At 43.2% G+C, this 13,684-nt stretch overlaps 1 protein-coding gene across 1 annotated transcript; it reads left to right on the top strand.

Moving 5' to 3' along the window:
- The first annotated feature begins 11,568 nt into the window (after positions 1-11,568).
- Positions 11,569-13,206, top strand: LOC132225231 (importin subunit alpha-1-like). Its single transcript, XM_059680535.1, has one exon. The coding sequence runs from the start codon at positions 11,569-11,571 to the stop codon at positions 13,156-13,158; it is 1,590 nt and encodes a 529-aa protein (XP_059536518.1). The 3' UTR covers positions 13,159-13,206.
- Positions 13,207-13,684: the final 478 nt, after the last annotated feature.

The raw sequence follows: 13,684 nt of genomic DNA, 5'->3' as shown, positions 1-13,684 counted from the left end.
AAGAGGATGACATGATGAGTCTGAGGGGCTTCCTCAGTCATCCTTCTGTGGGTAATACACGTGCCTACCTGTATCTCACAGCGCACACTAGCACTTGACCAGAAGAGCTCAGCTGGGATTGGTTGAGATTTGGCTCTCTCCTCTGTGCCTTCCTAAAGAAAGATACATGCTCCCCTCCTTTTTTGTTTTGGCAGGGAAAGGTCTATCATTTCTCTTTTCCACTGAGTTGAATTTTCCAACATGAACTTGAGCTCTTTCAATATTGTGAGCAAACGTCTTCTATTCTGAGCAAACTGTACATTTTGAATGTGGGCAGGAGACACCAGTGACTGTGAGTGACCAGCAATCTCCTTCTGCAATGAGATTGAAAAGCAAGATCAAGCTGTGGACTTGAATGAGACGCGGAAATCTCCCTCTGATTCCTATTTGGAAAATATTCAGTTTGCCTAATTAGTGCATTTAAAGAAAGGTATTCCTGCCGGGTTTTCAAAAATAGAATAACTGGCCTAATTTCTATTTGGACCAGAATCAGAATCCAATCCCTGTGTGTAGAAAAATAAGCTTAGAAGAGACCTACAGCAGCTCTCCATTCATAATTCTTTCTTTTTAAAATTAAATGTATTGGGGTGACATTGGTTAATAAAGTTATCTAGATGTCAAGTGTGTAATTTTATGATACAGCATCTGTATATTACATTGTGTGCCCACCTCCCAAAACTAGTCTCTTTCCATCACCATATATTTGACCTCCTTTACCCTCTACCCCCCCTCCCCCATACTTCTATTTCTAAACAGGGCAGTGTCCAAGGCACTGTGCACCAAGACTCTGGGGTCATCCAGTTGTTCTACTGGCCGAGGTGCTGCACAGCTTGCCCTGCAAAGCAGGTTTAACTGCACTCTCAGAAAGCTCAGCAGTGTGCCTGGTCAGCGTGGCACAGTGGTTGAGCATCAACCTCTGAACCAGAAGGTCATGGTTCAATTCCAGTCAGGGCACATGCCCAGGTTGTGAGCTCAATCCCCAGTGTCAGGCATGCAGGAGGCAGCTGATCAATGATTATCTCTCATCATTGATCTCTCTCTCTCTCTCTCTCTCTCTCTCTCTCTCTCTCTCTCTCTCCCTCCCTCCCTCCCTCTCTCCCTCTCTCCCACTCTCCCTCTCTCCCTCCCTCTCTGAAATCACTTAAAACATATTTTTAAAAAAGGAAGAAACCCAGCAGTGCTTTGTGTAATGATATTATATGGAAGAATAAATAGTCCTTTAAAATTGGTCCTTTGAAGAGGCAGTGAGCTATAGAGGGAGGTACAGATGAACAACCCTCATCACACATATTGCATCACTGCCCGCTTTTTATTTTAAGTTAAATCTTTATTGTTCAGATTATTACAGTTGTTCCTCTTCCCCCCCCAATAACTCCCCTCCACCCGGTTCCAACCCCATCCTCCGCCCTCACGCCCCCCCACCTCCACTGTCCTCATCCATAGGTGCATGATTTTTGTCCAGTCTCTTCCCACATCCCCCACACCCCTTTCCCCCACAAGAATAGTCAGTCCACTCCCTTTCTATGCCCCTGATTCTATTATAATCACCAGTATATTCTGTTCATCAGATTATTTATTCACTTGATTTTTAGATTCACTTGTTGATAGATGTGTATTTGTTGTTCATAGTTTGTATCTTTACCTTTTTCTTCTTCTTCCTCTTCTTAAAGGATACCTTTCAGCATTTCATATAATACTGGTTTGGTGGTGATGAACTCCTTTAGCTTTTCCTTATCTGTGAAGCTCTTTATCTGACCTTCCATTCTGAATGATAGCTTTGCTGGATAAAGTAATCTTAGTTGTAGGTTCTTGGTATTCATCACTTTGAATATTTCTTGCCACTCCCTTCTGGCCTGCAAAGTTTCTGTTGAGAAATCAGCTAACAGTCGTATGGGTACTCCCTTGTAGGTAACTGACTGTCTTTCTCTTGCTGCTTTTAGGATTCTCTCTTTGTCTTTTGGTCTTGGCATTTTAATTATGATGTGTCTTGGTGTGGTCCTCTTTGGATTCCTTTTGTTTGGGGTTCTCTGCACTTCCTGGACTTGTAAGTCTATTTCTTTCACCAGGTAGGGGAAGTTTTCTGTCATTATTTCTTCAAATAGGTTTTCAATATCTTGCTCTCTCTCTTCTTCTGGCACCCCCATAATTCGGCTGTTGGTACACTTGAAGTTGTCCCAGAGGCTCCTTACACTGTCTTCATATTTTTGGATTCTTTTTTCTTTTTGTTTTTCCGGTTGGGCGTTTTTTGCTTCTTCGTATTTCAAATCTTTGACTTGATTCTTGCGATCCTCTAGTCTGCTGTTGGAACTCTGTATAATATTCTTTATTTCAGTCAGTGTATGCTTAATTTCTAGTTGGTCCTTTTACATATCCTCGAGGGTCTCACTAGATTTCTTGAGGGTCTCACTACATTTATTGGTGGTCTCACCAGTCTTTTTGAGGGTCTTACTAAATTTATCGGTGGTTTCTAGAAAGTTCTTGAAAAACCTTAAAAGTGTGGTTTTGAACTCTAAATCCAGGTGTTTGCTTTCCTCCATTTCTGTCATTTGTGACCTGTTTCTTTGTCTCCACATTTTTTATGTTTCCCTGTGTTGATAGAGTGGCTTTCTGTGCTAGGTGTCCTATAGGGCCCAGTGGATCAGCCTCCCCAATTACCTGAGGTGGACACTCTTGGTGCACCCCCTTTGTGGGCTTTGTGCACAGTCTTGCTGTAGTTAAGCCTTGATTGTTGTAGGTATCACTGGGAGGAATTGATCTCCAGGCCAATTGGCTGTGAGAATCAGCTGTGTCTATGGTGGGAGAACTTCTGTGCTGGAGACACCCTTCTGGGGCAAGACTTGCTTCAGTGGGGCTTTGGTGCTCACTGAGTCTGCCCCCTGAGTGTGTCCCTTATGGATCTGAGGAGTTGTAATCTGGATGGTCCCACTCTGACCACTGGGTACACTGGCTCTTGGATCTAAGGAGGTGCTAGTTTAGCCTCTGCCTGAGGCTACCCAGCAGGAGCTATGAGGAGATCTGCAGATTCCATTTCCTTGTTTGGGGTTTGGAGGTGCCCAAATGAGGCCCAGCTGTGAAGCAATGCAAGCTGTTGTGGGGCCTTGGGCCTTCTCTTGGAAGTTCTGGGTCTGTCTGGCCCAGCTGCAGTTTGTGAGGTAATTTTCAGATTGCAAAGGGCCAGGCCCTTCATATGCAAAAGCCTCTGCCACAGCTTGGGTGGGGCAGGGTGTCAGGGAATGAACAGGGCAGAGCAAGCAGCTATGGCTGATCCTCAGCCCTGCCCTAAGGGGCCCCACGTCTCAGTGTCCCGGTAATCGCTGCAAGCACCTCTGAGAGAAAGCCGCTCTCGAGTTCTGAGTTCTGCCCGCTGCCAGACAGTCCACTTTCTCCCCGTATGAGTCCTGGGTCCCCAGAGACTTCCCAGAACTGGAGTTCAGAGCAGTCGGGGGCTTGTGACTCCCTCCCTATTCAAAAAGACAGCCGTGTCCCCATTTCCAGCCCTTGCTGCATGCGCCTCCATACCTCTGCACTTTACTTCTGCACGTCCTCTGAGTCTCAGTGTGCTTTTCTCTTTCCTTCTAGTTGTAGAATTTCCACTCAGCCAGCCTTCCTGTGGTTCTGGATGACGTCCGTTTTGTATTTTAGTTGTATTTTTGAATTTGTTGTGGGAGGCAGCAATTTCTAGTGTTTACCTATGCTACCATCTTGGTTTCTCAGTCTCACTGCCTGCTTTGATCTGTTAACACCCAGTTTGAAGTTGGGTATCAAATCTTCTACTGTGGACCTCCTTTTAATTAGGGTTTTAGTCTTATTTGGAATCAGGGCCTCCTGTAAGACTAATAAAAGCAGTAGATAATCTCCAGAGGTCTGGGCCTCTTAAGAAAATCAAATACTGATTCTAGGAACAGGGCACTTGTAAGTGAAGTGATCAGAGTAAAGGTCTGGGGAATGAAAAACAAGCAGGCTAAGGACAGAGGAAGAACTGGAATTAGTGGGAAGAGATGCCCGGAAGAGAGCATCTTTTCTATCATCTAAATTTATTTTTTTTAAATCTGACTGACATTGATCTTCTCTCTCTTATAAAGACAAGGGCACAGCAAAGTCATACAAGGAAAACATGAGTTGAGAAAATAATGGCTAGCTGAGCAGAGAGGGAACGTCTGATGAACCATGGTATTACTATTGGCCTGCAAAGCCAAAATATTTACTATTTGGCCCTTCCCAGAAAAACTTTGCCAAGCCCTGGCCCAGGCAGTGAGGAGATAAGAACATAGTGTCTGTATGTGAGTGTTATGTATGCTGCCCAACAATTTGTGTGGCATCCAAAGCATTATGATAGAAGATGGAGAAGGCTGACATTGAAAGACCACTTTAATCCATAATTCACTTTTATTAATAGCCTCTATCTGATGGACCAACGCCCTCAGCTTTGCCAGTGTCACTTTGAAGTGTCTGTCTTTATGTCTAGGATAATGTCTCTGATGGAATGGAGACATCCATCCCACTGTTGAACCTGTCACACTGCATTTATTTTCTCCTTATGCCTATTTTTGGCCCCCTTCTTATTTCTTTTCTGTAACCCCCCTCCTTTACTCAGTCTGTATCTTTCTCCTTTAGATACTCACCCGAGTTTGACAGTATGATGACTTAATACTTACCTGCCAAATTAACTGACTTATTTTACCAACTGGATGGATATACAATACTTTGACACTTGCTATCAGTATTTTACTGATTTTTTTGTATGTCTATGATGAATAAATAATGGTGCAAGCATTCAAATATTGACAATTGGCCTGTTTTGGTGAAAGTATGCATCACAGTATATATTGTCTCTCTCACTGTCTTTAAACATATATATTTGTATTGATTTCAGAAAGAGAGAGAGAGAGAGAAAGAAACATCAATGATGAGAGAGGTCGGCTGCCTCCTGCATGCCCCCACACCGGGCATGTACCCTGACTGGGAATCGAACCGTGACCTCCTGGTTCATAGGTCGATGCTCAACCACCGAGTCATGACAGCTGGGCTCTCTCACTGTATGACTTTAGTTTAGTGAATATCAATAGGTTAGTATTAAAATTAATAATCTCCTCTATTCCTTTTCACTTTCTACACTGCCTTTTCATTTCTCCAAGTTGGGATGTTTACAACAAAAGAGGAAAGGGAATTTCATCAAATGCGAAAAGAGAATAGCAGAGTGATTCAGTTATTTGAAAATAGGACATGCTCCTGTAGTTCTCAAGCATTTAGTTTTGAAATGACCCCAAGTTTATTGTGCCACTAAGTGTTATTGGCAACATCTGTTTGTGCTGCTTATTTATTACATTGGAGGGTGGGTTATATTCCCCAATAGAAAATACACTATCATCATTAAAACACACAAGACTTTTCCCTCCTTCCATTCCTCCCTGTTTTCTTCTATCCCTTCCTGGATTCTTTCATTCCTTTCTTCCCTTTTGCCACCACTTCTCACTCTCTTCCCCACCCCCATTGACATGATTCCAATGTGTCTAACGTCTGAATTCAAATGTGTATCAGAATATGTAGGTTATATAAGAATGACCTTATAGAATATATAAAGTTACATTGTGGGTATTTTAAAATTTATATTATTTTAAAATTTACATTGTTTTTTAAAATTTACATTAATTGATTTTCCAAATAACTCGTTTTTTAATATATTTTTATTGATTTTTTGCAGAGAGGAAGGGAGAGGGATAGAGAGTTAGAAACATCGATGAGAGAGTAACATTGATCAGCTGCCTCCTGTACACCCTCTACTGGAGATATGCCCACAACCAAGGTACATGCCCTTGACCGGAATTGAACCCGGGACCCCTCAGTCTGCAGGCTGACACTCTATCCACTGAGCCAAACTGGTTAGGACAAAGAACTCATTGTTTTTTAGTATTTTTTTAAAATTTAGGACCATGTCCTCAGTATCCATCCATGTTATTGTGTGTCCATCTACTTTGTTCCTTCTGACTGCTGCCTGATACGCTACAGTGCTCACCCTTCACATTCCACTTGTCCATCATTCCCCAGTGATGGACACTTAGGTTGCCCTAACTTCCTTTACCACAACTAACAATCCTCATAAATGTCCCCTTTTGGGCCATGTGTGAATTTTTCTGGGATATATTTCCAGGAATGGGATTACTGGATCATATGGTACATGGATACTTTGATTAAATTCTGCCAGTCTGCTCTCCATAATGGTTACATCAATGTGCTTGTGTGTGTGCACATTCTCAGAGCCTGAGGGTAATACACTGAGTGTCAGCCATTGTCCTTGAAAATCCATGAATCCAGATTGGGGACCATTGCTTGGGTGACAGAAAAGGTGGAATCACATGAATTTTTCTTTTTGTTTGTTTGTTTTTTTTAAAATATATTTTATTGATTTTTTACAGAGAGGAAGGGAGAGGGATAGAGAGTTTGAAACATCGATGAGAGAGAAACATCGATCAGCTGCCTCCTGCACACTCCCCACTGGGGATGTGCCCACAACCAAGGTACATGCCTTTGACCGGAATCGAAACTGGGACCCTTGAGTCCGCAGGCCGACGCTCTATCCGCTGAGCCAAACCAGTCAGGGCGAATTTTTCTTTTCTTTTTTTAAAAATATATTTTATTGATTTTCTACAGAGAGGAAGGGAGAGAGATAGAGAGTTAGAAACATCGATGAGAGAGAAACATCGATCAGCCGCCTCCTGCACACCTCCCACCGGGGATGTGCCCGAAACCCAGGCACATGCCCTTGACTGGAATCGAACCCAGGACCCCTCAGTCTGCAGCCCGACTCTCCATCCACTGAGCCAAACCGGTTTCGACTTTTTTTTAAAAATATATGTATATTTTATTGATTTTTAGAGAAGAAGGGAGAGGGATAGAGAGATAGAAACATCAGTGATGAAAACTACAGGACATTGAAAAAAGAGATAGAGGAAGACATAAACAGATGGAAGAACATACCATGTTCATGGATTGGTAGAATCAACATCATTAAAATGTCCATACTACCCAAAGCAATCTATAAATTCAACACACTTCCCATTAAAATACCAACGGCATATTTCACAGACCTAGAACGGACTCTCCAAAAATTCATCTGGAATAAAAAAAGACCCCGAATAGCTACAGCAATCCTGAGAAAGAACAAAGTAGGTGGATCTCAATACCTGATATAAAGCTGTATTACAAAGCCACTGTTCTCAAAACTGCCTGGTACTGGCACAAGAACAGACATATAGATCAATGGAATAGAATAGAGAACCCAGAAATCAACCCAAACCACTATGCTCAATTTGAGGCAAGAACATACAATGGAGCCAAGACAGTCTCTTCAATAAATGGTGTTGGGAAAATTGGACAGATACATGCAAAAAAATGAAACTAGACCACAAACTTACACCATACACAAAAATAAACTCAAATGGATAAAGGACTTTAAGACAGGAAACGATAAAAATACTAGAGGAATCCAAAGGCAACAAAATCTCCAGCATATGCCGAAGCAATTTCTTCACTGATACTGCTCCTAGGGCATTGGAAACTAAAGAGAAAATAAACAAATGGGACTACATCAAAATAAAAAGTTTCTGCACAGCAAAAGAAACCATCAACAAAACAACAAGAAAACCCACTGCATGGGAGAACATATTTGCCAATGTTATCACCGATAAGGGTTTAATCTCCAACATTTATAGGGAACTCATACAACTTAAAAAAAGGAAGATAAACAATCCAATCAAAAAATGGGCAGAGGACCTAAATAGACACTTTTCAAAAGAGGACATTCAGAAATCCAGGATACATATGAAAACATGCTCAAAGTCACAAATCAAAACAACAATGAGGTATCATCTCACACCTGTCAGAATGGCTATCATCAACAAAGCAACAAGCGACAAGTGCTTGAGAGGATGCGGAAAAAAGGAACACTTGTGCACTGCTGGTGGAAATGCAGACTGGTGCAGCCACTATGGAAGACAGTATGGAGTTTCCTCAAAAAGTTAAAAATAGGACTTTGGGGACTTCCAAAATGGCGACCAGCAGGAAGGTAGGGAGGGAGAGAGTGTGAGAGCGCAAGGAAGTGATAGAGGAGTGTGTGGACGCGTGTGGTGTGTGTGTATGAGCTAGGGACAGTTAGATTCTGCAGGTCTTCTAAGGGGCTGCTAAACCGGGCAGTCTTAGGTGGCGGAGTCCCGCTCCTTGCGCGGACACTCCTGGGCAGCCAGCACAGGCACGGCGACCATGCCATCTTGGGAAACAGAGCTGCTTGAGACTAGGATCCTGGCCTCAGCACCACCCAGTCTGATCTCAGACGCATACCAGGACCCTGCAGCCACTGGGGACAGAGACCTGTGACCACAGCTACAGACCTGCGGACACCAAAAGTTCAGAAATCCCCAGGGCAGATCCGTGAGTAACAGAGCCCATCCCCCCTCACCACAGGCTCACAGGCAGCACCAGAGTAACTAACTGATAGACCCACCCCTTGCCTGGCCTCAGCGCTCCAGGAACTTTAGCCTGGAAGTGCGAGAGCACCTTGGAACTGATCCTATGCGCACTGCCAGCTTCTGAGCCCTGGGCTGGAAGCAATCGCGCAAACATTGGGAATTTGTCCCACGTATCACAGGCCCAGGGACCCCGATTCTCTGGGCAGGTGGCAGCACCAGGCACCAGTGACTTGACTGTGTTTCTTTTCACCTGTGCCTGAGATCCTGATTTCCTGTGCATTCATACTAAGAGCCAGTGACTCCAATTCCTGGTGCAAGGGCACACAGGGACCCTGATTCTCAAGGCAAGGTCGCGCGAAGCAACAGAGACTCTGATACTGGATTCTGGGGAACTCTGACTCCTGGCGCACGCTAGGGGGCTCTGGTTTTCAACACGCTTCAGGGGGGTCTCTGTTTCAGCATGGTGCAGGCAGGGTCCCTGATTCTAAGGGTGCGTACGAGGCCACATTGAGCGCTGACAACACTGACTCTGAGAGAGCCTGGTTCCCACCAACCAACAACAACCACACATCTTAGTGTCAGAGCTCTTCAGTGACACTAGGGTGGTGGGAGGCTCCCACTGCACACGGCCCAGGCCCACGCAACTCAACGTTTGAACCATCGGGAGATAATCAGAATGAAGAGACGAAACAACACCCAGAGAAAAGGCAATGAGGAGTCGCCAAGAAAGGACATTAATGAGGTTGAAGCATGCAACATGACAGAAAAAGAATTCAGAATAATGGTTGTATAATTCATTCACCGGATGGATGAGAAAATCAACAACCTATGCAAGAATCAGGAAGAAATGAAAAGTGATATAGCTACAATCAAAAACACCATGGAAAGTTTCAACAGCAGACTAGAAGAAGCAGAGGACCGAATTAGTGAATTAGAAGATAAGGCAGAGAAACAAGCTCAATCTGAACAGCAACTGGAGAAAAAAATTAAAAAGCAGGAGGAGAGCCTAAGGGAGCTTTGGGACAACATGAAGCGAAGTAACATACGCATAATAGGGCTGCAAGAAGGACAAGAAGAGCAGCAAGGATTAGAAAATCTATTTGAAGAAATAATGTCAGAAAACTTCCCAGATATGGGGAAGAAAAAAAGTTACACAAGTACAGAGAGTCCCAGACAAGATGAACCCCAAAAGACCCACACCAAGACACGTCATAATAACGATGGCAAATGTACAAGACAAAGACAGAATCTTAAAGGCTGCAAGAGAGAAACAGAGAGTTACCTACAAAGGATCCCCCATCAGATTATCAAATGATTTCTCAACAGAAACACATCAGGCCAGAAAAGAATGGACAGAAATTTACAAAGTGATGCAAAGCAAAGGACTGAATCCAAGAATACTCTATCCAGCAAGGCTATCATTCAAAATTGAAGGGGAAATAAGAAGCTTCACAGACAAAAAAAGGCTAAGGGAGTTTATCACCACCAAGCCAGCAAAGCAAGAAATGCTAAAGGGACTGGTGTAAAAAGAAGAACTAAAAAGCCCAGAAAGAAAACAGCTACAAAAAAATAGAAATGGCTACAAACAAGTACCTTTCAATAATAACTTTAAATGTAAATGGACTAAATGGTCCAATCAAAAGACATCGAGTGGCTGAATGGATAAAAAAACATGACCCATATATTTGCTGTCTACAAGAGACCCACCTCATTAGAAGGGACACACAGACTGAAAGTGAAGGGATGGAAAAATATCTTTCAGGCAAATGGAAATGAAAAAAAAGCTGGGGTAGCAATACTTATATCAGACAAAATAGACCTCAAAGTGAAGGCCATAACAAGAGATAAGAAAGGCCACTTCATAATACTAAAGGGATCAATACAACAAGAGGATATAACCCTGATAAACATATATGCACCCAATGCAGGAGCCCCCACATACATAAGAAAACTCCTGGAAGATATCAGGGGAGAGATCGACAACAATACAATCATAGTAGGGGACTTTAATACACCACTGACATCACTGGATAAATTTGCTAGACAAACACTCAGCAAAGAAACAGCAATCCTAAATGACTCACTAGATCAGATGGACTTAATTGACATCTTCAGAACACTTCACCCCAAAGCCACAAAATATACGTTCTTCTCAAGTGCTCATGGGACATCTTCAAAAATAATCCACATATTGGGTCACAAACAAAGTCTCCCCAAATTCAAGAAGATTGAAATCATACCAAGCATCTTCTCAGACCACAAGGCCTTAATATTAGAAATAAACTACAACAAAAACAACTCAAAATTCTCAAACACTTGGAAGCTGAATAGTACGTTCCAAGAGGTGGCCACTGATTTACATGTGCTATCATTTAAAAAATAAGAAAGGGAGAATTTGCCGGAAGCCGGTCCATCCCTGCTGCTTGACACAGTCGCTGCAGGGAAGAAACATCTGCACAGCATATGTTTCAAGGGACCTGGCATATATGGCATACTGTTCTTAATATGTTTGCTCTCCTTCTTGGCGCTATGTGTTTTAACCAAGGTCACCTCTCTGAGAAAGGTTGTTTCCCCAGGCAGGGATTTTTCCCTGAAGTTAGGGAGGGAATAAAACCCCTTAACTAAGTGCCAGGCGGGTAGTTAATCACTTTAACTATGAACAATCACACTTAAGCTACATAATCTTTACTTCCTGGAATGGAGATGAGAAACGTCCTAACCTTTGGAATAGAAATTGATAGGATTAAAATCAACTGGTATAAATACAGATGTAACAAGACAGTAAAACACAGAACCTGGCTGGAGATCCTGGACAGAACTTGGCTGGAGATCCTGGCTAGGCTGCTGATCAACTGAACGCTGTCTCTGTGTCCTTCATTCTTCGCTGACTCCATCCACACCTTTGGGAACCCCTGGATCTGCTTGGGTTGGACCCCAACACACCGTCTGCGAGTTGAGCAGCTGTAGACGTTCTTGGAGAAACTGAACTGCAGCCTGTCCTCCACTCACGGGTCTCCTGTGAGCGGCCTGAGTGCCTGTGTGGAGCTTCTCCCTTTGTCTTTTAACCATGTCCACCAACGAGAATGCTAATTCGCCAGCTTCCCGCCTTAACAGATTCAAGAACAAGGGGAAAGACAGTATAGAAATGAGGAGGCGCCGAATAGAAGTTAATGTGGAGCTGAGGAAAGCTAAGAAGGATGACCAGATGCTGAAAAGAAGAAATCTGAGCTCCTTTCCCGATGATGCTATGTCTCCACTGCAGGAAAACCGCAACAACCAGGGCACTGTAAATTGGTCTGTTGAGGACATTGTCAAAGGCATAAATAGCAACAATTTGGGAAGCCAGCTCCAAGCTACTCAGGCTTCAAGGAAGCTGCTTTCTAGGGAAAAACAGCCACCCATAGACAACATAATCTGGGCTGGTTTGATCCCAAAATTTGTGTACTTCATGGGCAGAACTGATTGTAGTCCCATCCAGTTTGAATCTGCTTGGGCCCTCGCTATCATTGCTTCCGGGACTTCGGAACAGACCAAGGCTGTAGTAGATGGAGGTGCTATCCCAGCATTCATTTCTCTGTTGGCATCTCCCCACGCTCACATCCGTGAACAAGCTGTATGGGCCCTAGGAAATATTGCAGGCGATGGTCCAGTTTTCCGAGACTTGGTTATCAGGTATGGTGCAGTTGACCCACTGTTGGCTCTTCTTGCAGTTCCTGATATGTCGTCTTTAGCATGTGATTACTTACGTAACCTGACCTGGACACTTTTAAACCTTTGTCGCAACAAGAATCTTGTACCCCCATTAGATGCTGTTGAGCAGATTCTTCCTACTTTAGTTCGTCTCCTGCATCATGATGATCCAGAAGTATTAGCAGATAGCTGCTGGGCCATTTTCTACCTTACTCATGGTCCAAATGAATGGATTGAAATGATTGTGAAAACAGGAGTTGTACCCCAACTTGTGAAGCTCCTAGGAGCTACTGAATTGCCAATTGTGACTCCTGTGCTAAGAGCCATAGGAAATATTGTCGCTGGGACACATGAACAGACGCAGGTTGTAATAGATGCAGGAGCACTTGCCATCTTTCCCAGCCTACTAATGAACTCTGAAACTAATATTCAGAAGGAAGCTACATGGACAATGTCAAACATCACAGCTGGCCGCCAGGACCAGATACAGCAAGTTGTGAATCATGGATTAGTCCCATTCCTCATTGTTGTTCTTGCTAAGGCGGACTTTCAGACACAAAAGGAAGCTGTATGGGCTGTGGCCAACTATACAAGTGGTGGATCAGTTGAACAAATTGTATACCTCGTTCATTGTGGCATAATAGAACCACTGATGAACCTCTTAACTGCGAAAGATGCCAAAATTATTCTGTTTATTTTGGATGCCATTTCAAATATATTTCAGGCTGCTGAGAAACTAGGTGAAACTGAGAAACTAAATATAATGATTGAAGAATGTGGAGGTTTGGACAAAATTGAAGCTCTACAATACCATGAAAATGAGTCTGTGTACAAAGCGTCACTAAACTTGATTGAGAACTATTTTTCTGTAGAGGAAGAGGAAGATCAAAATGTTGTGCCAGAAACTACCTCTGAAGGTTATACATTCCAAGTTCAGGATGGCACTCCTGTGCCCATTAACTTTTAGATTGTACAAGTGAGGCATAAAGTTGTTTGTTGTGGAAAAAAAAAAGAATGGATACAGAGGTAGAGCAGCATCGAACAGACTGTCAGACTACAGCGGGGAGGATTGGGGGTGGGGGGTGGGGTTAAGAGATCAACCGAAGGACTTGTATGCATGCATATAAGCATAACCAATGGACATAAGACACGGGGGGTTAGGGGAGGCCGGGGAAAGGTCAAGGGGCAAAAGGAAAAGGAGACATATGTAATACTCTTTGTAATACCTTAAGCAATAAAACTAAATTAAAAAAAAAAGTTAAAAATAGAACTCCCATTTGACCCAGTGATCCCACTGCTAGGAATATATCCCAAGAAACCAGAAACACCAATCAGAAAGGATATATGCACCCCTATATTCATAGCAGCACAATTTACCATAGTGAAGATCTGGAAACAGCCTAAGTGCCCATCTGTAGATGAATGGATTAGAAAACTGTGGTACATCTACATGATGGAATACTATGCTGCTGTAAAAAAGAAAGAACTCTTAC

The sequence above is a fragment of the Myotis daubentonii genome, chromosome X (assembly GCF_963259705.1).
Source record: "Myotis daubentonii chromosome X, mMyoDau2.1, whole genome shotgun sequence".
NCBI lineage: Eukaryota > Metazoa > Chordata > Mammalia > Chiroptera > Vespertilionidae > Myotis > Myotis daubentonii.
This window is presented reverse-complemented; position numbering and strand designations above follow the sequence as displayed.

Bases quoted from the DNA above. Each gene is read 5' to 3' on its own strand.
- LOC132225231 (XM_059680535.1), top strand. From the start codon at position 11,569: ATGTCCACCAACGAGAATGCTAATTCGCCAGCTTCCCGCCTTAACAGA.